General features: G+C 44.1%; 2 protein-coding genes and 1 pseudogene across 6 annotated transcripts; 2 read left to right on the forward strand and 1 right to left on the reverse strand.

The window, feature by feature from the left end:
* Positions 1-50: 50 nt before the first annotated feature.
* LOC147025252 (protein shisa-like-2B) lies at positions 51-23,251 on the forward strand. Of its 3 annotated transcripts, XR_015059410.1 has the most exons (4): positions 58-508; positions 11,500-11,639; positions 11,861-12,107; positions 23,114-23,251. XR_015059410.1 is itself a non-coding variant. In XM_085886045.1 (3 exons), the coding sequence occupies exons 1-3, from the start codon at positions 177-179 to the stop codon at positions 12,049-12,051; spliced, it is 663 nt and encodes a 220-aa protein (XP_085742171.1). In that variant the 5' UTR covers positions 60-176; the 3' UTR covers positions 12,052-12,392. The 3 variants fall into 3 exon arrangements, 1 of the variants encoding a protein (XP_085742171.1); XR_015059411.1 differs by lacking the exon at positions 23,114-23,251 and having other exon boundaries at positions 51-508; positions 11,500-11,703; positions 11,861-11,995; XM_085886045.1 differs by lacking the exon at positions 23,114-23,251 and having other exon boundaries at positions 60-508; positions 11,861-12,392.
* On the reverse strand, positions 19,875-27,092 carry COA7 (cytochrome c oxidase assembly factor 7). 3 transcript variants are annotated; one of them, XM_085886044.1, is made up of 6 exons: positions 26,942-27,092; positions 26,433-26,812; positions 26,082-26,222; positions 25,502-25,745; positions 22,426-22,480; positions 19,875-22,204 (listed from the first exon to the last, which is right to left on the reverse strand). In XM_085886044.1, exons 2-6 carry the CDS (start codon positions 26,632-26,634, stop codon positions 22,199-22,201), a joined length of 648 nt encoding a protein of 215 aa, XP_085742170.1. In that variant the 5' UTR covers positions 26,635-26,812; positions 26,942-27,092; the 3' UTR covers positions 19,875-22,198. The 3 variants fall into 3 exon arrangements, with proteins under 3 accessions (XP_085742170.1, XP_085742168.1, XP_085742169.1); XM_085886042.1 differs by lacking the exon at positions 22,426-22,480 and having other exon boundaries at positions 26,942-27,083; XM_085886043.1 differs by lacking the exon at positions 22,426-22,480 and having other exon boundaries at positions 21,491-22,204; positions 26,529-26,812; positions 26,942-27,074.
* Positions 23,339-24,968, forward strand: LOC147025254 (uncharacterized; annotated as a pseudogene).
* Positions 27,093-27,591: the final 499 nt, after the last annotated feature.

Raw genomic sequence — 27,591 nt, forward strand, 5'->3', positions numbered from 1 at the left:
TTCCAAACCCCTGTCTCGCGCTGCACGGGGAACGAGATGATGAACAGTACAAGAAGTACGGCAGCGATGTACCACTCAAACCTACAAGAAGTACGGTAGCGATGTACCACTCAAACCAAGCAGGGTTAATAAAAATCGAGAAGAAGAAGAGTCAACGGGAGTGAGCGTGACACAAGATGCAGGGAGAGGGTGGAGAGGGTGGTGAGGGTGGTGAGGCGGGAAAGTGTGCGAGGGAACGAGGAGATGTGCGTCCCGCCTTGAGGAAAAGCAACAGCACGTCTGTGGAGCAGGGGCAGCGCGCCGCGCTCGAGGCCATAGCGAACACCATGGCGGAGCACCTGTGCGAGAAGTACCACGACACCGAAGGGAACCTACAACCGGCGTTCGCGTGTCTGCCGGACGAGCAGGACAACGTGCTCTTCTGCTGCGGATTCTCAGACAAGAAGTACTGCTGTCTGGAGGCGGACCAGTACTTTCCATACCCGCACGGATATATGTTGTCCCTCAGGTACGGCTGGAGACAACAAATAGCGGGACAGGGAGCACACCCCCCCCCCCACTTAATGTCGTAATATCCATTTTATATTTATGCGCATGATTCTTGTATTACCGTTTATTGTCGATTTAAAATACTAAATTCGGCAAGCACTTGTTTTTAACCTTTCATTTAGCACTCATTTTATTCTTATTAATATGGAGCTCTCTCTCTCTCTCTCTCCTTTTGTTTTTTTTTTTCCCCCCACAATCATGGTTCGAGCAAGTAGTTGTTTTCCAGTGATGTATATTGCACACTTCCATTGGTTTGGCTGGTTTCCCACTTTTTTTCACGAATGACCTTATAAATGAGGATTTTAATTTAATTTATTTTTCATTTTATTGCTTTAATAGTCTTCATTTTCCGCGATCATGTAAATAATTTGATTGTTTTCGGGGGTTTTTTTTGTCACGATGTATTTTACACACGCACATTTTAGCTTTCTTGATTTCTGGCTTCTGAGGTGATTTGACTATTTAAAAATCTATCAAATGCTGCGTGGTATTTTTATGGAAATCGAATTAAATTGGGAATTACGATTGTATTCACATGTGAAATTGCCTCTGTATTTCATGTGTACGAGATTCGAATTGCGAAAAGATGGTGAGGATTTAAAATGTAAATATATTATTGTTATTTATATTAATCAAACATCGAGACGATAATACTTGATCGGTTTTCGTATCTTACGAACGATGGAATTGATTTTAAATCTTAATCGTGTTTATTGTTTATAGTTTATACGACGTCACTGTCACGGTAGCTGCCGGAAACGATCATTGGTTTCCATGGTAACCGTGGCACATCAAGCATTTCTGGAAACTTCTTCAGAAAGTCTTGTTTTTCCTTTGAATTTTCACGATTTGGGCTCCACGATGTTGTTCTTGCTGTTTATTGATGCTGAACGTGCATGTGCACCGCACTGTATTGCAAAATATGCATTTTTTTTTTTTTTTTTTTGTATACCTTGGTCGAGGCTCGTATGAGAGCTAACACACAACTCACAGCAAGGAGGCATGAGACAAGAGGGGTGGGAGTGGGAGGGACAAAACATTGGGGAACAGACACAGGTGAACTGTGGAAGGGAGAGGGATGGGGATGGGACGGGGAACATGGCGAGGAGAAGATGGACATTACAGGGACTTTCAGGAAGGAAAGCAGGAGAATTGAAGGAAGTGGGCTTTGGTGGATTATCGGGGGTAGAAAAGATCGAGGATTTGGATGGGGGAAGATAAGAGGTGGTGGTGAACAGCTGTTTTGAAAGCCTGGAGGGAAGAATGGGAAAGAATAGAGTGAGGAAGTTTATTCCAAAGGCGGGAAAAAAGAGGAATGAAAGAGTGAAGATGAGCAGTGATTCGTGATTTTGGTAGTTTTACCAGAAGGGGGTTGTTGGCGGACCTTGAGCGCCCTGTGGAAATGTGGTTGGGACAAATCGCAGAGAGAGCAGGGGGGCAAGGCTGGAGAGGAGTCGGTAGAAGACAGAAAGACCACCGACCAACCTGCGGTGATTGAGTGAGAGGCCCAAAGACTCAGCTTCATTGCGGGAGATGCCAATGATCTTAAAAGCCCTGGTTTCGACAGCGTGAAGTCGAGAAAGGTGGAAGGCAGGAGCACCAGCCCAGAGGGGAGAGCAGTACTCCATCAGGCTACGGACAAAAGCTTTGTAAGTAGTCAGGAGCTCAAGAGGGCCGAGGAAGGACTTTGCACGACGGAGGATTCCCAGTCGGCGACTGGCTTTTGAGGCGAGGTTGGAAATGTGACTTTCCCAGGAAAGGTCATGGCAGATAGTGAGACCCAGAAGCTTGAAAGAAAAGACTTCTTCCAGAGGATTGTTGAGAAAGTGGATGGGGGGGTTTTGTAAACCGGTCTATATTGACTATATTGACTATAAACACCGGTCCAGTGATTTGATGTCGCCAAACGCAGTTATATGATGGTCAATTTGCATATTCCAACATGTCTATGTTGTGGTAAATGATTATATCACTTGCAGCTCAGGATGAATCCAAACATTTGTTTCACAACCCCCATTCTCCCCCCCCCCATAACCCACATTCCTCAGGCAAGGTACTGATTTTCTGATGTAGCTTACACTTCCACTTTCGATCTCCTTTCCAACGACATTGATGTTCCATCCACCATTTTATATTGCCAGTGTGTCTGACACATTTTTTGTGAGACCGGTGTTTATAGTCAACGTGGTGCTTGTTGTTGACGTTCCATCCACAATGTATATGTCTTCGCCTTTCGGTCCAGTGATGATCACGAGCGTCACCAATGTGTCCACGTGTCGATCAAAGCAATTTACCCATTATGTGAAAATGTATGAAAGCTGAAATTGGATGCAATAAGTGGAATTTTTTTTTTTTAAATAAACTTGGTTTCATGGCCTGTAATCCATCACCTTTTGTAAACATAGCTGTTCGTTGCTTGTCACTTGATTCATTAGATGCGCCTTCAAAGAACGAACACAAGAAGTGGTGCACGAACTCTCGACTTGTGACAGAGGGAAGAAGGAACTGCCTGAGAGAGCTGGACTGGAGTGGTGGTTATAAAAACAGAAGAAAAAAAACAGATGACACTGACCGTTCTGCGATGTGAGACTAAACAGGCCTTGTGCTTTGCCCTCATCGGAGGAGATGCCACAGCATCCAGGAAAACACATGCAATGCAGGAGTGCCCGCCTGTCGTGGAGAGCTACGACGTTGTAAACTGCAGTTGATACAATTTTATTTTTTTCAAAGAAAGACTCGGAACGATAGAAAATACATGGCTTTAGAAGTCTGAAACTGGCCAGCGTTGGTACATGCCCATCCCAAGAGAGGTTTTGCCGAATAATTATTTAATTTTCTTGGGCAAATTACACTTCTAAGTTGGGCTACAAAACCAGTTACTGACTGGGCATCCTCCGTCGTGCAGTTTTATCCACCTCCAAGGCCTTCATCCACAGCTTCTTGGAGTACTGCTCTCCCCTATGGTATGGCACCCCTGCCTCATACCTTTCTCAGCTTGACGCCATGAAAACCAAGGCCTCAACATGATTGGAATCTCCCGTGATGAAGCTGAGTCGCTGGGACTATCACTTTCATATCGCAGACAGGTCGGTGGTCTCTCTGTCTCCCACTGCCTCCTTCCAGTCTTTCACCATCTCTCCTTTCTCTGCTCTGCCTCCCCCACTCTCAGATTTCTGCAGTGCACAGTCTGCCAGTAACTGCCTTCTGGTGAAACTCCCAAGATCCAGAATCACTGCTCACCTCCACTCAATCACTGCTCACTTCCTACTTTTTCCCCGCCTGTGGAAACAACTTTCTCAGTCTTTTCAATCTCATTCTTTGCTCCATGACTTCAAGACAGCTGTTCACCACCAACTCAGATCACCCCATCTACAGCAATGAACTATGTAATGCCATTAACCCTCCCCAAGCCCATATCTTTCTGAGTTTCCAGTTTTTCCTTCCATTTCTGTGAATGAGACTTTGCCACTATGTCCATATTGTATACCCCTGTGTCCTCCCTTAAACCTCATTCTTCCATAAATCACGTCTTTCTCAAAGTCTCCCTCTATTTTGTCCTTCAACCCTGCTGTTGGTGTGCCCCCCCCCTTTCTTTTTCTATTCCATTTGCTCTGTTACTTTCTGATCTGTTTATGTTCTCGCTGCAAGTTGGACCGAGTCGGAGGAGAAAAAAGGCAGTGAGCCTGTTGGAGTGGGGGAGGGAGGTACATGGATGGTCCCTCCTCTTCTCTTTGCTCCTCTTCGCCTATCTCTCTCTCTCTCTCTCTCTCCTTGGTGCTGTGGGGTTGGCCATGCCGTCTGCACTGCCCATGCTACTAACCCTGGAGACCTGCCAAGGGAGCCTGCTTCCACACCCATATCCTTCAAGACCCCTGGTTTCTCACCTCTGAGTGAAAGTGATTATTTAATTCACTCCATTCACCCCCCTCACTCACCCTTCTCAAAGTTCCCCCCCCCCACATACACAAAGCTGCCTCCTTCCCCTGCCCTCTCTCCTCCATCTCATCACTCCACCTCCTCAAATCCTCAACTGCCTTCTACCCCTCTCTCATTACTCCCCACTGTATCTCAACCCAGCACCACAGAGCCTTTTCTCCTCCTCATCCGGCCTCCTCCCCTTGCTCTTCTGCAATCCCCCACACTTTCAACAACTCTCCTTACCACCTCCCTTGTCCTACCGTCCTCCTCCCCTCCTTCCTTAACAGTGTGGACCTAAAATATCCGGGGCTTTTGCTTAAACCTGACATCGTTCCATACAGGTTGCCACTGACAAACCAGATATAATCTGCCGAATAGAAACTTTCCTCCTTCAAGACGTCTCTATCTCTCCCTGGTTACTCCCTTCTCCGGTATGACAGACCTGAGCCTCGTCCTGATGGCAGGGTTGCTCTTTTCCTCACTCTCCATGCACTGCCCTCACTCCCCCACACCCCCAGGAATACCTCTGGCTACAGCTTTCCCTCCACTCACACCTCAAGTTTATATGTGTGTTGTACCGTCCACCAAACAGCGATGACTACATTTACACCTCACCATCCAAAAACATGGACCAACTTCTATCCTCTCATCTGAACTCTCTCTTCCTCATATGTGGTGACTTCAATTGTCATCATGCCAGTTGGCTTGGTGTGGGTACCTCTTTCACCTGTCATGGCACTTCAGCAAAAGACTTCTGCGAATCATTGGGACTGACTCAATCGGTCAACTTCCTGACCCAAATCTCAACCAACTGTACTCCATCTCTTCGAGATCTGATTTTGACAAATTCCCCTGAGAAATTCTGCTGCTCTTCCTCCGCTCCAATCGGTTCTTCTGACCACGTGCTTGTCAAAGTAGACATCTCTCTGGCTGTTATTAGAGAACCACCTCAGTGCTGTTGAGTCTGGCATTTCACTCAGGCTGACTGGCAGGGTCTCCAAGCAGCCATCAAACTTCAAAACTGGTCTCCCATCGCTACTTTCTCCAACATCAACTTGTCCCGGGAATTCTTTCAAAGAAACTTCCTCTCTCTCGTGCACAGATTTATCCCCTCTCGTCTTCAGTTGTCCGACCCTTCCTCCCGCCCATGGTTCACTTAAGTTTGTGGCGAGGCAGTTGTCCTGAAACAACTTGCCTTTGCCTCCATGGAAAGCAAATCCAACTGAGGGTAATCTCAGTTCCTTCCATAAAGCTCAGAATAAGTGTGTGTCTACTGTCTACCCTCAGGAGAGCCAGAAAACAACATCTTTCTAATCTCAAGTCTGAACTCTCAAACCTCTCTCCCTCCTCCAAATCCTGGTGGCGTCAAATCAAATTTGTTTATAGTGTATGTTCCCTCTCCATCCCTTCCCTGACCTCAAATGACCGTACTGCTGGCACCACACGTGAAAAGGCTGAATCTCTAAACTCCATGTTTGCATCAAAATCTTGTGTCCGAAACCCATCACTTTCTGTAACCAACTTAAACCGTCGTACCCAGCTGTCCCGAGACTCTGTGTCCTTTTCTTCTGACAAGGTGGAGAGCTTGCTGTCAAACCTTGACTCAGATTCTGCAACCGGTCCAGACAGCATCAGCCTTCGTATCCTAACAACCTGCTCCTCTACTCTTGCTCACCCTCTTTCTGTTCTATTCACCCTCTCATTTTCTCAAGGTAATCTGCCATCTGCTTGGAAATCAGCAAACATTACCCCACTGCATAAAAAAGGTGCAAAATCAGACTCCTGCCACTACAGACATATCAACCTTCTCCAAACATTAGTAAGGTTATGGAATCCATCATCACTCCAGACATTAAATTCTTTCTCTTCTCAAATGATTTGATTTCCAATCATCAATTTGGTTTCAAACCAGATCACTATGTCCTCTCTATGCTGCTCCTGCTCTCCCAACAATGGATGGAGGTACTCAATGCCAGACATGAAATCAGAGCCATATCCCTCGATATATCGCGTGCTTTTGACACGGTCTGGCACCCTGCCCTGCTCACCAAACTCTCATTCTATGGTGTCCAAGTCCATCTCCACGCACGGCTTGCAGACTTCCTCTCCTATCGCAGCCAATGTGTGGCCCTAAATGGAGTTCTCTCACCCCCTCTTCTTGTCCAGGTTGGAGTTCCTCAAGACAGCGTTCTGGGCCCTGTGCTTTTTCTGGTTTTCATCAATGATCTCTCCAACTCCCTGGAAAATCCTCTTTATCTCTTTGCTGATGACTCACCCCTCTGCCGTACCTTCTGTCATCCCTCAGACCGGCAAGCAACAGCTTCTGCGCTTCCTGCAGATCTGGGTAAAATCACAAACTGATCCAACATGTGGAACATGTCTTTCAACCTGGACAAATCTCACACTCTCACTATGTCTCTCCGAAAGGGCTGTTTGGAACCCCCCACCCACCCTCCCCCCATCTACTCTCTCAACAATCCTCTGGTAGAAGTCCCTTCATTCAAGCTTCTGGGTCTCACTATCTGCCATGGTCTTTCCTGAGAAAGTCACATTTCCAACCTAGCTTCCAAAGCCAGTCGCTGACTGGGAATTCTCCGTCGTGCAAAGTCCTTCCTCGGCCCACCTGAGCTCCTGACCACATATAAAGCTTTTGTCCACAGCCTGGTGGAGTACTGCTCTTGCCGTAGGGCTGGTGCTCCTGCCTCTCACCTTTCTCAGCTTCACGCTGTGGAAAGCAAGGCTTTTCGGATCATTGGTTTCTCCCGCGGTGAGGCTGAGTCTTTGGGCCTCTCACTATCTCACCGCAGGTAGGTCGATGGTCGTTCTGTATTCCACCGTCTCCTCTCCCGCCACCCCCCCCCCCCAAGTCCCTGTGTTGTCCATCTTGTATCCCTTGCATTCCCCACCCCATCCATCTCCCTTCCACAGATCTCCTCATGTCTCTGTTCCCCACTGTTTTATCCTTTTTCCTCTCCTGCCCCCTTGTTTTGCGTTGTGTTTTATCTCTCATACCAGCCTCAACAATGTATACAAAAAAAGAAAAGGTAGAATAGGGCATGTTGCACCATCGGTTCTTTCCTGCATTTCCAATTTAAATAAAATATTTTGAGGGTTGTCGAAAAAAACTTTTTCGGAAGTTTACCGCCACTGAAGAGGCATGGACAGGAGTTAGCTGAAGGCAGAGGAAGGTAGAGGAGTCCCCGAGACAAGGCAGGGCAGAAGCTTGGTGCCATCCGACCTCACCCCCATATAAAGGGGGAGAGCAGGAAAAAACAATGAAGATGAAGCGTTTTTTACACCACCTTATTTCACACGTTACATTCGTAATTAACCTCCACCATCGAAGATCGGAGGTTACTGTTTTCACCCCTTTCTGTTTGTTTCTTTGTTTGTTTGTTTGTGAACAGTATTACGGAAAAACTCCTTGACGGATTTCGACGAAACTTGGTGGGGGGGGGGGTTAGGTATGGTCCAAGGATCATGCCATTAGCTTTTGGACTTGGTCCCCTCCCCGCCCCCCCCCCCCCAAAAAAGATTTAGACAAAAATTATTTTTTTTGCATTTCTACATGTTTTAAGTGATTTCCAACCCCCCCCCCCCCCAAAAAAAAATAGTTAGAGAAAAAATTTTTTTGTGCATTTCTACATGTTTTAAGTGATTTCCAACCCCCCCCCCCAAAAAAAAAATGTTGGAGAAAAGAACTGTAACTCTGTCAGCACTGTTGACATATTTAATGAATAAGATATAAGGTTCACTTGAGTGACCCAGCAGTATTGGCGGCGGAGGTTTTGCACTCTCCCGAGTGCTCCCCCTCTAGTTTTAACATTGTGCTTGCCGAAGGGAGGCGCTAAGTCTTAGTGTCTGTGGCGTCCCACTTTTTGGAGAAAAAAAAATTAGTTTGTTGTCATGAGGCAGAATTTCAAGGGAGAACTAATATTATGAGTTAGCTATACCGGGAACCATCAGCAATTTCCGATGGCAGCTCTGTAGTTCAATTAGTTCTTTCTTGAGACGAAAAAAACGTTTGTGCCAGTTGTTGATGTCCTTCATGACATCTTTTAAAAACTAAGTTTCCTGTTTGGAGTGATTTTCAATTTTATTTGACTGCCAGGCAGGCAGACAGACTAAAAAAATTACATTATCCTCTGTGCGCGTGTGCAGGGGCCCCGAGACCGGATGGTAGGGAAGGCGGGGTAACTACCTGGGGTCCGGACCAAATTGTGCTCATAATTATAAGCCCCCATTGGACTTATAAGCCCCATTGGATTATAAGCCCCATTGGACCGAAACGGGGGCTTATGGATTTGGTCTCGATTTTCGTGTCTGTTTGTGCATGCGTCCGCATGTATATCTCGGGCATGTATGGACCGGTTTTATTCATACTTGGCACAAAGACAATACATGATGGTATGATATAGGCACATCATTTTGTTTCGCAATGTGATCAAACATGGCTGACTGGTGGCCATTTTAGTTGTAAAAACTCCAATGTTGAACACGTCCTTCACCATTTCTCGGACATGCATTTAACAATGTTGTTCAGACGTGGCACACATAATGAATAATGGCTTACATTGCACGTCATCTTTTTCCACGATCAGATCCAAATGGCTGACTGAAGGCCATTTTCTTACTTATATGTGTCCCAAACCATTTTCAGACATGCATGGTCTGATTTTTCTCAAACTTGGCACAAGCACAGTACATGATGGCATACACGTGTCCCTCACTTTATTTTGTGATGTGATCATAGATGGCTGACTGGTAGACCTGCGTCCATTTTTGTTGTAAAAAAAAATATGGTATCGAACACGTTCTCGGACATGCATTTACTGATGTTGTTGAAACTTGGCGTACAGATAACGAATGATGGCTTACATATGCATGTCATTTTTTTTCCAAGATCAGATCCAAGATGGCCAACTGGTGGCCATTTTTTTACTTAAACATCTCCCCATCCATTTCCCAGACATGCATAGTCCAATTTTGTTCAAACGTGGCAAAAGCACAGTACACGATGGCATACACTTGCACCTAACTTTATTTTGCGATCTGATCAAAGATGGCCGACTGGTCCAGTCGACGAACCGACTAACAGCCATTTTAGTTGTAATAAATATGTGCTCGCCATTTAACTCCGTGCAGCAAAATTACCAAAACGACGGGGGCTATGACATTTTATGTTTTTTTCTCCTTGTTCCTTCATTTTTCTGGTTTCATATATAATGATTGTTTGTGACAATAAAACACATCGGGCAACTTTATTTTGTATCTCCCTCCAAGCCACTCAGGGTGATTCCCTGGCATGGGCAGTGACACCCCTCCCTCATAAAATGAACTACTGTGGGAACAATGTACAAAATGACAATTGTGGAAATGAGGTAATGACATCAGTGAGCACCGGCATGTTTTCCACACCCCATCTAGATGAAGTGGGTTAAACAAATCCGCATGTAAGAATAAGTGAAGAACACCCCAATTTCCCTTGCAAACAGAATTTGTTTCTGACGACGAAAATATGGAAACCTCCATATCGATTGTTAAAAAAAAAAATTGAAGGGCCCAACACTTAGTATTGCCCCAGAACCCATTCTGGCTCTCGACAGATCTGCGCATGTGCAATCAGAATGACATTCTGTACAGTTTGCCAAATTTAGAGCCAAAGCACTACTAAACTACAGGTTTGTTTTCCAATTCATGTTCCGACTTGTCTTCAAAATATACCATTCAATTGAAATTAAGTAGTTCCTCTATCATAAACCGACGTTTGTAGACAGACAGACAGATAGACAGACAAAGTGAACTCATTGTTTTACCCCGCTTTTTGCTTCACATGCAGGGTAATGACTAGCTAACCACTAAACCTCTTTCTTAACCTCCATGGGTGATTTTCAAACCAATAGTGTGATCCATGAGCAACCTCATTTATTTAGGCAGTGTAGCATCTACATCCTACGATTACCAATATGTCAAACTATTGATTCACTAAATCTTAAAAAGAAGGTTTACTTTCCACATGCTCTGCAACGCATTATCGTCCTCATCTCTTTATTTTTTTTTTTGTCCAGTCACTTCTTCCCAATGTCAACTGCGCACACTGCAAATGTATTTGGAATGATGTCTATTATAATTCCTAGCATCCTCCGGGCGATATTGTTCCAAGCATGTAACACGTTCTTTGGTGTGTAACTTTATTTGGGTGGTGTATTGGCAACTGACAGCTGCATCAATCTCTCCAGACAATTAAAAAAACCTGGGTTACGTGCATGAAGGAGGAGTAGTGCAACAAACAAACAAACACCGGTCTGTGAATTATAGTAAGGATAACCTCATCCATAAAACTGCAAATCTATTAGCTTTACCTTTAAGTGATGATACAATAAAAGTAGTGAAGAAAATGAATGTAAAAGTACATTAACATCACCAGACTCGGAACCAATCTGCACTCCAAGTGTGAAATTTGGACAATGCTGCAGCACGTGCAAACCTGTTGCTTCAAAACAACACCTGTATTTCACCTCCTTTTAACAGTCCTGGATGCGTTGTAACAGATTTATGTAATTGGACATAAAAGCTTCTCCACTCACGGATGTGAGCTTTGAGTGCAAAGGAAATGTGTGATGATTAACGAATGGGGGTTTTATGTCAAGGGTGGTTTAAACATCGTGGAAAATATTCAAACGAAGGGTTTTTTTTTGTTTTTCAATTGTGGGACCATTTTTATTGTTTTCAAACATTATGGCATTCTGTAACATTTGATCAGCTCATGATTGAGCCCCTTATTTTGTACCAGACAACTCCAAGTTCATTCGTTGACCTTTAGCCTTTCCTTCCTCAAATGTTGCGATGTTCCTTTGTTTAATTTTTTTAATTCTGATCAGGAAAGAGGTTCTCGACACCATGGCATCAATATTGCTATGTTATCTGTGACTGTTTGCTTTGTTGTGGTGCTGTATCTCAACGATAGAGTCCCAAAGAACCATATAGCCATTTTTGTTGTCTTGTGCATGTTCTGTTTTCACAACTAAACAGTGTTGGAGCACTGGTGGGTCTGGGAGTCGCTGCCCTGGTCTTGCTCGCATTCCTCATCAGCGTGTGTGTCCTTTGCTACCTCTTCTTGTGCACCAAGCCTCCAGCCCGACTGGACTCTGGCCTTCGACTCCAGCCACTCGGTCTGTGACTTCTGCCTCGTAACCCAAGGCACCTGTTTAAGTCTGAAAGCAGGACTCCTGCCTGGTAACCCAAAGTACTGAGTTAACATGTTTGGTGGTTGTCTTTAACATAGTTCATGTAGACATCACTAATAAAGTGTTAGGAACCAAAAACAGAAAGAAACCCAATAATCCCCCTTCCTCATGCCATCTAATTGCACATTGTCCCTCCTCCTCCCCAGGAAAAGTTGCGGTAAAGGCATCCAATGAAGGGGGAATCATTTTGCCAACAACATTGCCAGAAGTCCCTTCCGGTACCCTACAGCATCCCCTCACTCCACCTCTTACTTGTGAAACTCCTCTTTCCTCGGAAGAAGTGGGAGAAACAGGCAAGAGTTCTACTCTGCCTGGACTGGTGTCAGCAAGAGTTTGAGAAAAGTATGAGGAAAGGCTAATGGGGTGGAGGAAACAGACATTCCAACATTAAATGTAAGCCCTTCCCCCCCCCACCCCCACCCTGCTAGTCTTGTTGTATTACAAAAGCTTGATTACAAATAGCTGTTCTGACCTTTTGACCTCGTTAGCATGAGAAAACAACTGCTAAGACAGTCCTTGCCAACGTTTAAAAAAAAGTTTGATTTGGAGAGTTGTTGCCTGTTCATCATAACACCAAGCCTGCCTGCCCTTTGGACATCTTATAGTTGAGCCCGTTAAACTATTTTCTCATGAACGTTTAATCTGTCATTGGCTTTTACACTAAATATTTTGATCTTGTTTTTTGGTATTCTGTGCAGTAATCATGTTTTTAATCACATGAAACCACATTTTTGGAACAAAGGTTTCCATCAAATGGGACCTCCAAACGGTTTTTGTATTTAATGGTGCTGGAGTTGTATTCAAATTCAAAATGTCGATTTAAAAAATAAATCAAATACAATGTCGAGGAACATAAAAGAGATGATCAACTTTGGGCAAACGGTGAAATAAGTTAGCAATCGAGTGTTGGGGAAACAGGTGGGTATTGGATGAGCAGAGACCAGGGTAGGTGTGTAGAGCTTGAAAGTTATGGTGGCTGGTTTTCAGAAAGCCTGTGGGAGGTATATGCCAAGTTTCCATTGACTTTTCAGTTGCTGGTGAATATTTGCCAGTTGAAATCTCCAGACTGACTGATTTCCTTGATATAAACCGCCATTTATCACGATACAATATTTTTCCTATGACTTCAACTATTCAATGAATACGTCTTCCAACTATAATATAATATTATCTTCCAACTTCCAACAACTATTAACTATCAACTATAATACGTCTTCCACTTCTTAATGATGGATTTCTCCGAACTCAAAGGGATATTGAGTGACTTTGAAATCTTCTTATAACCCTCTCCTGAACGGTGCTTCACCACTTTATGTCTGACTTATTGGGAAAGGTCCTTGGTCAACATGTTTTACTTGTTGGTTGCCAAGTGAGTTGTACCTCACAACTCCTGAGATAAGTGGGGGAGCTTAATTTTTAAGTTTAACATACAGGTGAAACCTATTACATTTAGTAGCAGAGTACCCACCCGATGAGTGATCCTGTTCCAAGCATGCAACACGTTCTTCTGACACATACCTTTATTTGGGCGGTGTAAAGGCAACTGACGGCTCTGTATTGGCAAAAAAAAAAACCTGGGTTGCATGCATGAAGCAAAAACATACCTACTGCCTATAAATCACACCTTATCACACTGGAAAATGTAGGGACAGGAAACAGTAATACTGCACTGCAAATGGCAGACACTTGTAATACCCTCTCTCACCTGGAAGCAGCACTACACGATATACATTTACATTGAGAATTTGCACTGGAGTATCCTGCACACTGGAGTCACAAGGCCAGGCTTAATGGCAGAGCAAAGCTGTTGAGGTAGTTAAGGCGTAAAACTGGACGTTTGCTGAGGGTTGATAAGGAGGCCTGTGTGCGAAGAATCTTTGAGTGGGTAGAGCATCACCTGTGGTCAACTGATTCTCGTCCTACTTACAGGGGAATTCACGCATTGCGTTCCTCTCAGCCCGTTCCTCGGTGAACTGCAGTTCGAGCGGAGGGTGGTGGGCTCTTGACAGAGGAGTCCGAAATGAAGGCCTGCTGGGTTGGTTACTTTGAGCGCCTGGCTTTACCAGGCTGATCCACCAGCTGTTGAGTTGGATGTCAGGGGTGTTACGATCTCTATTGCTGATCCTCCAATCAACGATGATCCAGTTTCGTTTGTGGAAACAGGCTGTGGTGAACCAGTTGAAATGGGGTGAAGCTCCAGGGATCTGTGGCATCCATGCTGAACATCTCAAGGCTGGTGGAAATGCTGCACTCATGGTGTGGCATGCAGTTCTGTGCTCTGCCTGGAACACAGGCATCATCCCAACTGACTGGAAGAAGGGCCTTATTGTCCCTCTCTGGAAAGAGAAGGGTGATCACCAGAACTGCAACAACTACTGAGGGATGACGCTGCTCTCGGTGCTGAGCAAAGTCTTTGCTCAGATATTTCTTGATGGGGTTCGCCACCATCTGCTTGAGGACCAGCATCGAGAGAAGTCAGGCTTTACACCAAAGAGGTCAACGATTGACTGTATCTTTGGTCTTTGGGTCCTCACCGAATGCAGACAAGAGTTTCGACCGGGGCTGCTTGCAACCTATGTTGATCTCTGTAAAGCGTTCGATTCAGTGAATCGGGATGCACTCTGTAGGATTCTTGGTCTTCGTGGGGTGCCACCAAAACTGATCGATCTGATGTCTGAACTCCACTCTGGTACTGAGAGTGCTGTGAGATGTGGTGGTACCATCTCTGACTTATTTCCAGTTGTTGCTGGAGTACGTCAGGGGTGTGTATTGGCCCCCACACTTTTCAGCACTTGTATGGACTGGATTCTGCGGAGGATGTCAGAGAGATTAAGCTGCGGTGCATCATTTGGGAATGTCAAGATCTCTGACCTTGATTTCGCAGATGATGCAGTCATCTTTGCGGAGACTCCAGATATACTTTCGGGGCCTGTGAGGTGCTGAATGAGGAGTCAGAGCCACTGGGATTACGGATTTCCTGGATCAAAAATGAGATCCAGCCTTTCAATGGCATCTTGGATGCTGCTGTCCTGTCTGTGCCTGTTTGTGGTGAGCATATTGAGGTCGTGGAGAGATTCACTTACCTTGGCAGTGATAATCATGTCTCTGCTGGCTGTGAGTCAGAGGTCAATAGACGTCTGGGTCGGGCCTGGGGAGTCATGGATTCACTGGGTCATGGGGTGTGGCGCTGCCGGTACCTGTGCGGGAAGACGAAAGTCCGAGTCTTCAGGTCCTTGGTGCTTCCAGTCTTGCTCTATGGATGCGACACTTGGACTCTGACCAAGGATCTGAGACGGACACTTAATTCCTTTGGTACCAGGTCTCTTCGGAGAATCCTTGGCTATCACTGGTCAGATTTTGTGTCCAACGAACTGTTGCTGAGAGAGACTTGGATGAGATTTGTTACCTGCATGGTCCGTGAGCGTCAGTTGCGGCTGTATGGACATGTGGCTCGTTTTCCTGACGCTGATCCTGCTCACCAGATTCTCTCAGCGAGGGAGTCTCGTGAGTGGAGGAGGCCAATGGGCCGACCACGTCCCTCGTGGTTGCAGCAGGTTGACCAGCATCTCAAGGAGATGGGGATGGGCCTGGCATCTGCCTGGGGGAAGGCCAGACGGAGGCCCCTGGAGTACCGGCGGAAAGTGGATGCAGCGACGCGCTGTTCTGGCACATGCTCCCATACCTGACCTGACAGTATCAAGTCTTCTTGGGTATGTCTGTATCAGCTTTGCACATCTGGATTAGAGAAGTTTCTCCCATTCTTCCTTGCAGATTTGCTCAAACTCTGTCACGTTGTTTGGAGATTGTCGGTGAACAGCAATCTTCAAGTCTTTTCACAGATTCTCAATGGGAATCAAGTATGGGCTTTGGCTTGGCCACTTAAGGACTCGCACGTTCTTGTTCTGAAGCCATTCCAGTGTTGCTTTGGCTGTATGCTTGGGGCCATTGTCCTGATGGAACACCTTTGCCACAATCTTTTGCACTCTGAAGCAGGTTCTCAATAATTTACCTGTATTTGGTGACATATATTGTTCCCTCTATCCTTACAAGTCTCCCAGTCCCTGCAGCTGAAAAGCATCCCCATAGCATGATGCTGCTGCCACCATGCTGCACGGTAGGGATGGTGTTAGAATGGTGATGAGCTGTGCTCGGTTTCTGCCAGACGTAGCGATTTACATTCAGGCCAAAGAGTTCAATTTTCATCTCATCAGACCACAGAATCTTTTGCCTCATGCTCTAAGTCTTTCACCTGCGTTTTTGCAAACTCCAGGCATGTTGTCATGTGCCTATTTCTCAGGAGTGGCTTCCGTCTTGCCACTCTCCCATAAAGCCTAGATTGGTGAAGTGCTGCAGAGACTGTTGTCCTTCCAGCAGGTTCTCCCAATTCATCCAAAGTTCTGTCAGTGTTATCATTGGGTTCTTGGTCACCTCCCTGAACAAAGTCCTTCTTGCCCAATTTGGTCAAATGGCCACCTCGAGGAAGAGTCTTGGTAGTTCCATATTCTTTCCATTTCCAAATGATAGAACTCACTTTGTTCTAGGGAACTTTCAACACTTTAGAAATTGTTTTATACCCTTCCCCAAATATATGCCTCCTCACAATTCAATCTTGTAGTCATATGGAAAGTTCCTTGGACTTCATGATAGAATTTCTGCTCTGACATGCACTATCAACTGTATGACCTTGTATGGAAAGGTGCGTTTCTTTCCAAATAATGTCAAATCAACTGAATTGGCCACAGGTGGACTCCAATCACGTTGTAGAGACATCTCAAGCACGATCAAAGGAAATTGAATGCACCTGAGTTCAATTTGGAGTGTCGTAGCAAAGGGATTGAATACTTATTGACGCAAGACATTTCAGCTTTTCATTTATAATTTGGAAAATTTTGTAAAATCATGTTTTCACCTTGTCATTATGGGGTGTTTTGTGTCGATCGGTGACAAAAAAATCTCAATTTCATCCATTTTATATTCAGGCTGTACCACCACAAATTGTGAAACAGTCAAGGGGTGTGAATACTTTCTGAAGGCACTGTATGTAATCATTTCTGCTCTTTGATCCCCAACATTCAAAACGGTGCACCATGCGATTTCCCACCATTTCATTTTGCACTAATCTTTTTTTTTTACCATAAAACCTCTATCTTTTACCCTCGCCGAAGGAGAGGGTATTGCATTTGGGTCCGTTTGTTTTTTTGTCCGCACAGAATTCGTATTTTTCACCGCATAGCTTGGCGGATTGATATGAAATTTTCACAATAGGAGCGACGACTCAAGTCGAATGTTTTATTGATAATTATGACGTCATAGGTCACGTGATGTGGCAGCCATGTTGGAAAAACAAAAACTTTGGACCTCTATCTCTGAAACCGCACCAAGAAAAAATTGAAACGGCACACGGCAAGTACTCCTCATGAAGAATAAGTGATTTAAAAAAAATGACATCATAGGTGCCTTTGTTACGACATCATAATTGCAAATGTAGATCGCAACATCTGATCAGTATGAAAATTTTTGAGGGTCATCTAGGGATAAAATGGTGCACAGAAAAAAATATGATGTTATTGGTCACGTGATTTGACAGCCATATTGTTTTTGTTTTCTTTTTACTTTCAAAAATCTTCTTCTCTGAAGTGGCTGAACAGATCGAGACAAAAGTTTACACATATGACTGCCTATCCATGAGGAACAAAAGGTTCACACATATGATGTCATAGGTCACATGCTTTGGCAGCCATGTTGGATTTAACATCAAACCAATTAAAAAAATATTATCCAGAACAGCTGGACAGATCGAGGGGGAACTTCACACAAATGTTCCCCAAGCCTTGGAGATACCAAGGTATTCACAAATCATTGATGTCACATAGTCTGGCAGTCATATAGATTGAGCGAAAATCTTTTTAAAAAATTATTTCTCTTGAATTGCTTCATCAATCAACATGAAACTTCACAATTATGATTGAGTGGGGAATACAGTGGGGAGAACAAGTATTTGATACATTGCCGATTTTGCAGGTTTTCCCACTTACAAAGCACGTAGAGGTCTGTAATTTTTATCATAGGTTCACTTCAACTGTGAAAAACGGAATCGAAAACAAAAATCCTGAAAATCACATTGTATGATTTTTAAATAATTAATTTGCATTTTATTGCATGAAATAAATATTTGATACAACAGACAAACAGAACTTAATATTTGGTACAGAAACCTTTGTTTGCAATTACAGAGATCAGACGTTTCCTATAGTTCTTAACCAGGTTTGCACAGACTGCAGCAGGGATTTTGGCCCACTCCTCCATACAGATCTTCTCCAGATCCTTCAGGTTTCGGAGCTGTCGCTGGCAACACAAACTTTCAGCTCCCTCCAAAGAGTTTCTATTGGGTTCAGGTCTGGAGACTGGCGAGGCCACTCCAGGACCTTGAGATGCTTCTTACGGAGCCACTCCTTAGTTGCCCTGGCTGTGTGTTTCGGGTCGTCGTCATGCTGGAAGACCCAGCCACGCCCCATCTTCAATGCTCTTGTTGAGGGAAGGAGGTTGTTGGCCAAGATCTCGCGATACATGGCCCCATCCATCCTCCCCTCAATACGATGCAGTCGTCCTGTCCCCTTTGCAGAAAAGCATCCCCAAAGAATGATGTTTCCACCTCCATGCTTCACGGTTGGGATGGTGTTCTTGGGGTTGTACTCATCCTTCTTCTTCCTCCAAACACGGCGAGTGGAGTTTAAACCAAAAAGCTATATTTTGGTCTCATCAGACCACATGACCTTCTCCCATTCCTCCTCTGGATCATCCAGATGGTCATTGGCAAACTTCAGACGGGCCTGGACATGCGCTGGCTTGAGCAAAGGGACCTTGCATGCGCTGCAGGATTTTAATCCATGACGGCGTAGTGTGTTACTTATGGTTTTCATTGATACTGTGGTCCCAGCTCTCTTCAGGTCATTGACCAGGTCCTGCCGTGTAGTTCTGGGCTGATCCCTCACCTTTCTAATGATCATTGAGGCTCCACGAGGTGAGATCTTGCATGGAGCCCCAGACCGAGGGAGATTGACTGTTATCTTGAACTTCTTCCATTTTCTAATAATTGTGCCAACAGTTGTTGCCTTCTCACCAAGCTGCTTGCCTATTGTCCTGTAGCCCATCCCAGCCTTGTGCAAGTCTACAATTTTGTCCCTGATGTCGTTAGACAGCTCTCTGGTCTTGCCCATTGTGGAGAGGTTGGAGTCTGATTGATTGAGTGTGGACAGCTGTCTTTTATGCAGATAACGAGTTCAAACAGGTGCAGTTAATACAGGTAATGAGTGGAGAATGGGAGGGCTTATTAAAGACAAAACTAACAGGTCTGTGAGAGCCGGAATTCTTACTGGTTGGTAGGTGATCAAACACTTATTTCATGCAATAAAATGCAAATTAATTATTTAAAAATCATACAATGTGATTTTCAGGATTTTTGTTTTAGATTCCGTCTTTCACAGTTGAAGTGTACCTATGATAAAAATTACAGACCTCTACGTGTTTTGTAAGTGGGAAAACCTGCAAAATCGGCAGTGTATCAAATACTTGTTCTCCCCACTGTATATATATATATATATATATATATATATATATATATATATATATATATATATATATATATATATATATATATATATATATATATATATATATATTTTACATTCCAACCTGATCGGACTCATGGTCTGGCAGCCATAATTATTTAATGTTTTGATCTTGTTTCTTTTTTCCTTTTTTTTTTTTGAATAATGCTCACATGGCTGTGCCTGGATGGGTTTGGGGGTCGAGGAGTAGCAGCTGAAATGCAAATCTTATCCAGGTTCCTCCTGATTATTTCATCTTTGCTTTTTGCTTGTTCGGGTTCCTTTTGATGACTCCAATGCAGGACTGTACCGATTTGGACTTCCGTTTGATTTGAATTGAATTTATTTTAATTCCATTCTGAATTCAATTGAATAATAAATGTCATGGGTCAGGGTGAAGTGTCCGATCAAAACGGGGTTGCATCAAAGCAGGACGTCTTGGTACTTGGTCATCACTGCCGGCAGTTATAAAGTGGCAGTTCTAGTTAGGCCTCTAATTACGTAACACACAAATGCACAAACACCACACACAAATACACAAAACAAGTCCTGGTGAGGGTCTGCAATCTCTCATTGCTCTTTTTCTTGTTTACTTGATTTCAAACAAAATAATCTGGTTCTCACCCTTCTCATCAATACCACTGATTGTGTATATTCTCCATCTTCACTGATGTGCATATCACAGGACATAACTAATTTCACATTCATTTGAATATTGCACACGTAACGAATTTGTATTCAGGTTGCATCTCCTTGTAAGCAACAGACATCCCATTGCTTGCCAGCTGAGCCTTTTACCATGACATTGTGAGATATTGCATGTAGGGTATAGCTTGTCACAGCATCCAAATACATTTCATCCTATAAACAAGGAGAAGGGATGGAATAGGTTCATTCAATGGGATGGGTATTATATTTGGCAAGGTCGCTGCACATTAATTAAATCCATGATTAGACTCACGACAACTCGATTGGAGAGCTGAGTTTCAACGAACCTCCCCCTGAACACGACCAGATTGGGGTTTTTTTTCCTCATGTTAATCCCTCATTGCTTCACTATGCAGCATTAACAGTCCCCTTGTGAGATGAGAACATTATTATTCACTGGCAGGTACACACAGAAATTACATGTAACGCAAGATGTGACTAACAACATTGCAAACAGTTTTTCATGTGAAATTAATCCTGGCTAGCTACGTGCTATCAAAATATGTTGGTCAATTAAATCACCCTCCCTTCCCCCACTGCCAGACCACAAGTCCTCAACCCCCCCCCCCCTTCAACACAAGTCCTCGACCACCCTTCCCCCCACATTTTACATCCTCAATGCCACCTCTTCCCAACCCCAAATCCTCAACCCCCCCCCCCAACCACACATCCCCAAAATCCTCAACTTCACACTTTAACCCCAAGTCGTCAACATTCTGTTTCACCCATTAGTTGCACAGTTCTAACTCCACCCACAATTTAAACCTGAAAAATCATATAGCCACCATGTCGGTGCTTTCAGCTCGGCAAAGCCAAAGACATCTTTGGAGCTGTCAAATTCACAATCACCATGCTCTCCCTATAAGTTTTCCCTTCAGTGTAAAATGACTAATGCAACAGTGAAAAGGATTTTGAGCTGATCGGTGTCACAGGCCTTATAAAGAGACCTCAGTGATCAAGGCAGCAAGCTGTTGTTTATACACTGCCCAAATCTCTCTCTTTCGAGTGCAGCCTTATGGCTGCTGGTTGCATCATTGGTTGGGACGCGGCTATGCCGCCGATGCAGTGTCCCCCTTACCAGTACACTGGCACTCATTTTGCCAACCTCGGAAGACTGACAGGTTGAGTCAACCTCCTGGTGTATTAATTCAGCAGCCAACGGGGCTTGAACTCAGGACCCTAGGACCACCCACCAGACTACTAACCAAATAACTGTGTGGTATTCTCTCAAGCAGGGCTTTTACCATGTAGGTTAAGCAGGTATTTGCTATCATTTCCAACTATTTTCTCTGAAACGACACATCCATATCTTTCTCCGAGGACTTCCGGGAATCTTGCGACATTGTGAAACAAAACATCCATCATGATTTACTTTCAACGATGTAAGTGTATATGTATATATATATATATATATATATATATATATATATATATATATATACATACATTAGAAAGAAGATAACTGGTTTTGGGTCATTTATTGGCAGAATTATCTTGCTCATGGTCGGTTGACAGTGGCAATGACATGGGATTTCTGCATATCTTGCAGGATTGTGAATTGGACAGACGACCATGATGGGAAGTCAGGGATAGCATAACAGCTGAGGGGAAAGCGTAAATATTCCGCTGTTGCGATGTGGGAATGCCATTTTGCTTTCATGAGGAGGAGAGGCCCGATTATATTATGCAATCCCCCCCCCCCCCCACTAGAAATCTCACATACAAAGTAAAATTTCCCTTCATCTTGTCCGTTCTGCAATAATTGATCCCATTTCATTTTGCTCCTGTTTGAAGATCAGAATTTTCTGGACGCGTTCTGGACAGAATGAAGCGTCTGTTGGACAACAAAGACCCAGAGGATATCTGGGTGTCTTAATCACTTTTAAAAGTCACAATGGGCAATCTTGCAATGCTTCTTCAAGAACTGTGGCGATCTGATTTGCATAATGAGCAACAAGTTTACAACATGAAAGAAAACTTTACTTTCCAAATTCCAGACTGGAATCCAGCCCCCTGTTCTCTGCATGTAGCCTTGCTGCCTGGGCGTGCAGCTCTCTTGCCCGGACCTTGCCAGCAAGACCACGTTGTGAGAGCAGATGAGCGGCAACCATGCAGGACCGAGGATGGCCCATGTTGCAGGCGTTTTCCACCAAAGCAGTGGCCCGGGTATCATCCCTGGGTGGTTTAAAATGTGTACCATTAAGTGGAACGCTTGTAACACTCAAACCACAATATAAGCAAGCACACCATTTTCAATTCAAGAAATTGATATACTAAACTGTACTCTTCAACAAATAGCACCTCCAAGCTATTTAATCAATTCCTTTGTGCCAAGGATGCATTTCACAATGTATGTGTGGATTTGAGGGCTGATAGGATGGCCAAGAGGTACTCACCTCTAAACTGTCTCGATTGGGTTTGAATGCTGATCCAGAGATATATCCTGTCATCCTGGTGTTTTGCAGATCGGGTGATTAATCGACGTGTGTGCCATCCCTCAGATAGAAGCAAAGATTACACCCCCCCTATTTCCCCCCCCCCCATAAGTGTTGCGATAAAAATTACCTTCAACTGCAGGTACATCCAGATACACAAAGAGAAAGTGTATCTCGATTCACCTGCAGTTATAGTCGATTTGTCATTTCCAAAACCTAGAAATGCTCTTTCCTATGAAGTTTTTTTTTGTCGATTTATATTCATATGGGTACCCAGAACAATTTGAGCATTGTTTCCCAAATGGCAACATTTGGCAACTCTCGTAATTTGCATAATCCAAGATGGCCACCAAACGCCATCTCGATGATTTAGCATCTAACTCGCTAATCCTAGAATGGTGTGCAATACATCTTTTTTAGGGTTTTCATGTGTGTAGAATCCATTTCTGATATTAGTTTTTCGATTGCATGTCAATCTCATGTCAAAAGTTCAGGTCAAGGTTACATTTGACCTCTGTGTGGACAACCATTGGATGTTTCAATGAAATGGCAACAAAAAATATTATCATATTTAATGTTATTGCTAAAAGTTTGCATGCATTTGTGCAATTTTCTTCCTAACTTTAGTGTTTATTTCACATGATTCGAGATGACCGATACAGCGCCTGATGCTGGGAAGTGCTTTCTCCGGACCTGCAGCAAGTCCGGACGAGTAAGAATATTCAAGCTACAAGCAGTAAAAAGACTTATCGAATGTGCAACAGAGCGGCATGACGATGAAACCCTCCCTCAGATCTAATCGCATTGATCCCGGGTCGTTTGAGTCACCACCCAGCTGCCACTGAGAAGATCGTGGTCTTTCACAAGTACCAAGATGTCTCTACGAAGGACCATGAGAGAATGGCTGGTGATATTATCATCGACTGAGCTCTCCATTGCCAGTCCTTTACTAAAACGAGATGTCATCCTAAAGAGCAAGAACAATCGGAGGCTGGCGAGCATGTTGTACACCTTCACTGTTGACTATAATGTAACGATGGATACTCGCGACAATGGTGCATTTGGTCATGATGAAGCAGACATCACCACGATTTCCTATGTCCTTGTGGCAGCCACCTCTGGAAAGGGTGTGATATGCATGCTTAGTGATGACACTGATGTGTTTGTTCTGTTGGTGTTTTGGGTGTATCAGGCAGACCTACAGTGCAAAGTACAAATGGAGCGTTGGGACGGTACAGTCCTAGATATCAATGCAACCTGTGCTGACCTCGGGTCAAAATGTTTGCAACTCCTTGGCATGCATGCCCTCAGTGGGTGCGACACAACCTCATATCCATATGGCAAAGGCAAGATCAGCACACTAAAAACTTTGCTGGCAGGGAACTTCCCGGGCTTGTCTGACGTGCTGGGTGAGGTGGGCACCACAGAAGCTGATTTGCTGGAAGCAACAAAACCTTTCTTCTTCGCTCTGTATGGTCAGGTACCAGGAACTTCGATGGAATCTGCTCGCTTTACGCTATTCACCAAAAGAAGAAAAGTCCCAAAGTGATGGCCCTTCCTCCAACAATGACCAACTTGTTACAACACGTGTTGAGGGCTCATTTACAAGTGATGTTGTGGAAAGCAGCAGACCACCAAGCTCCACTCGATGATTCAGCTGATCTCACAAAATTTGGATGGGAGATTCAGGATAATATCCCTGTTCCTGTCACTGCTCACGGTGACTCAGCACCGCCAGAGCTAATTGACGTGATCCGGTGTCAATGCAGGGCACAGATTAAGAAGTGCATCACTGAGGCGTGTGGCTGCCACAAAGAACATCTTTCATCTACGCCACACTGCAACTGCTCCGATGAAGATGGCTGCTGCAATCCACACTCAAAGAGACGAGATGTTCAAACTACAGATGAGGAGTACGTCGATATGGAGGAGGCTTATGAGGATGATGTAGATCAGGATGTTGGGAAAGAGAATTTTGATGAGGGTGCCGATCAGCAGAGCAAAGGCCAGGAGGATGAGGATGGTCTTTCTGATCCCGATTATGAGTGGGAGCACGCAGAAATTTGATTCAGTTGGGGAAGATGACAATTATCGTCTAATTGTACAATATTACACTTATGTAATTGTGAATACCAGCTTTTGTGACATGTTAGTGATATTTTTCACGTGAAGAAAACATGAATAAAGTGAATCGTTAATGTTCGTCAAGTTGATTCAATTCACTGTCCATCCAGAGATCAAATTTAACCTTTATCTGACCTTCAACGCACGAGATAGACCTGTAATTGAAGGAATAACATCAAAAATGGATTCTACATACATAAAAAAACCTGAAAAGAGGTATTACATGTGGTGTATTGGCGACATTACATTACACACCAGCGGGTAAAAAATTAAATTATCGACATGGTGATCGGTAGCCATCTTGAATTATGCAAATTACCAGAATTGCCCAAAGTTGCCACTTGGGCAACCAAGCTCGAATTGTTCTGAGACTTCATATGATTCTAAATAAACAAACAATTCAAAGGAAAGGACACATTTCTCGGTTTGGCGTTGAACAGATAGAAATGTAAAAATCAAAGATTTTTCAAGTATATTTGCATGTTCATTTCGTTTTTCTGTCTGTCTTTGTCTGTTTTATCACCTATAGGTCACAATTTTAAACAGATCTTCACTAAACTTCACTACATGGTGGAGGTTTTCATGAGGAAGTCTATTATTTTTGAGGTAAAAAGGTGAACAACTTTGGTGAGATGTCTAAAATCCTCAATTTTCATCCGATGGACTCAATTTGAAGAGGATTTATATTTCAGGTCATTTCATTCAAGCAGTGAATTATTTTTGAGGTCAACATCAACAAAAAGGTCAACATAACAATAGGTCCCAAGTGGTTCCAGATCAAACCCCAGCTAATCATTTGATGCATTTGCTACAAATTGCAATTGTGATCACAAAAAAAAAAAAGACAACCATGAAAAAAATATACATACATCATCACTTTTTGCACATTCATCGAGTCGGTGCTCATTCTCACCTGGGTTCGTGTGTTACGAGAGAGATAGCGAGATGCATGCAGCTGGGCACAACACCCGCGTTGCAAGCTTTGGCAAAAAATCGCCGAGAGAGGTCATGGTTTGGCTGGCCATCAGGTTGCCTCACACCTTGTGCAGCCAATAAGCCCAGATTATGACAACAGTCAGGCCCAACATCTATAGAGGACTGCTCGCAAGGGCCAAGGAACAAAGAGTAGGCCGTAGCTCGGTCTTCAGGCACTCCACCTGCAGAATGCAAATTATAAATTATATGAAGGAAATGAGGCCACAGTGATGCCACCTTGAAGCCAAGAAGACAGAAAAGACCACAGAAGAGTCGTCGTACACCCGGTTACCTTCCCAAATTCTAAACATCATCCTTCCATCCTCACATCCGTGAAACGAACTCCGTGTCTCGTATCTCACGTACATACCTGCAGCTCCAGTCCTTCAACAGCATTGTCCACCGTCACCCCGTGCTTTCTCCCACACCCACCTCTGCTCTCATCTACTATCTTTTACCCACACTCACACACTGGCCCCCTTTCCTGGCCCCCTTTCCTGGCCCCCTTTCATACAAACCTCTTCCTACAAGGTGGTATGCCCCAAGCTTCGCACAACTTTCATGATGTCCGTGCTGCTGGCAGTTCCAGGTAAGGACACGTGCTGCGCCGACGAAGTCCTTCCTCACTGCTTGGAGGAAGTCAGCCAGGCGCTGGCAACCTGCAGCGTGTAAGGACCCATCAGTTCGGCGCGAGCAGTAAGCCGTGAGGACATAAATCGTAAAAAAGAAGACATTTAGTATGAATCGATGAGCAGGGACTTTGCCATTCTCGAAAGCCTAAGGCTAAGTAACGCTGTCCGCACTTCACAGCACAACCTCAACCAAACTACGGGTTATAAAAGGAGAGCGAGGGATTGCTGCAATCTCACATCGCACATCGCACGTGGGACCCGGCAGGTGACGAGGTGTGGCGAGGTGTGGCGGCAGCAACGGCACTGACAACACGAGTACTGCACACGCATTACCATTGGCATCGTTTTCTTTGTAGCATTGAAAAGAATACTCCGTCCGAACATTGTCCAGGTATTCACGAGCCTCCTCCTCAGTCGACAGTCCCGTGAGTCCAGCCATACTACCTGCATATACTTGTTTTTTTTTTTTATTTTATATTCCACCTGACCTCTCTCAAAGTTTACGAATTGAGATGAGAAAGAGCATTAACGTTGTGTGGAAGGCAGTACAGCAGCGGACCGTACATACACCGCCCAATTGTTGTACCGTCGTTGTACGGACTCGCATTTCTTCATCGCTGGGAAAAAAATATTAACAATAAAAAAAAACTGAGTAATAGAAATAAAAAACAATACAATTAAGATTTTAATACGTTGGAAAAAAAAACCGCACAAATCACGCAACAGAATACATATTTTGAAAATACCTTATATTACTCAAAAGAAACAGTGCACTCGAAACGGTAACACCTCTTCCGCAAGAAGATGTGTTTCAAAGAAAAGTATTGGTTTTTTTCAAATACAACGACATATCTGGTGTTACAGAATGAACCGAGCAAGTTGACGTGCGGAGATTTTAATTTTAAATCAACAAACACGTCAATCAACTCGAGTTGATATAACACGACACCCCTCGTGCAGTAACTCCAATACTAATAAATAATAATTTTATCTGTCGTTTGAAAAAAAAAAATCTGCAAGTTTAGTGCAATGTTGAAATGCTCTGGAAACAGTAGCGAACAGCAACCTTATACACCACCCAAATTAACTTTCACTACATTAAGCAATACGATGTACAAACGTGAAAAAGAAGAAGAAGAACTGTGACTTCAATCGTGACGTCATAGCACCGTGTACTCTCATTGGTTGGTAAATAAATTGCTATAACTTGGGAACCACTTGTCCGATTAATATCAAACCTTGAAAAGGCACATCCACAGGTCCCCAGCAATATACCGGCAAGTTTCAATGACGTCGGACCGGTGGTTTCTCTCGAATACAGGAATTTTTGCCAAGAGCGTATTTCACAGGGGCTTTGAGTTTGTTCCCTGAGCAACCGTGTACGTTGCAATTCATA

This window comes from Eptatretus burgeri, chromosome 6 (assembly GCF_056783735.1).
Source record: "Eptatretus burgeri isolate ZD-2024b chromosome 6, Ebu_testis_v1, whole genome shotgun sequence".
Lineage (NCBI taxonomy): Eukaryota > Metazoa > Chordata > Myxini > Myxiniformes > Myxinidae > Eptatretus > Eptatretus burgeri.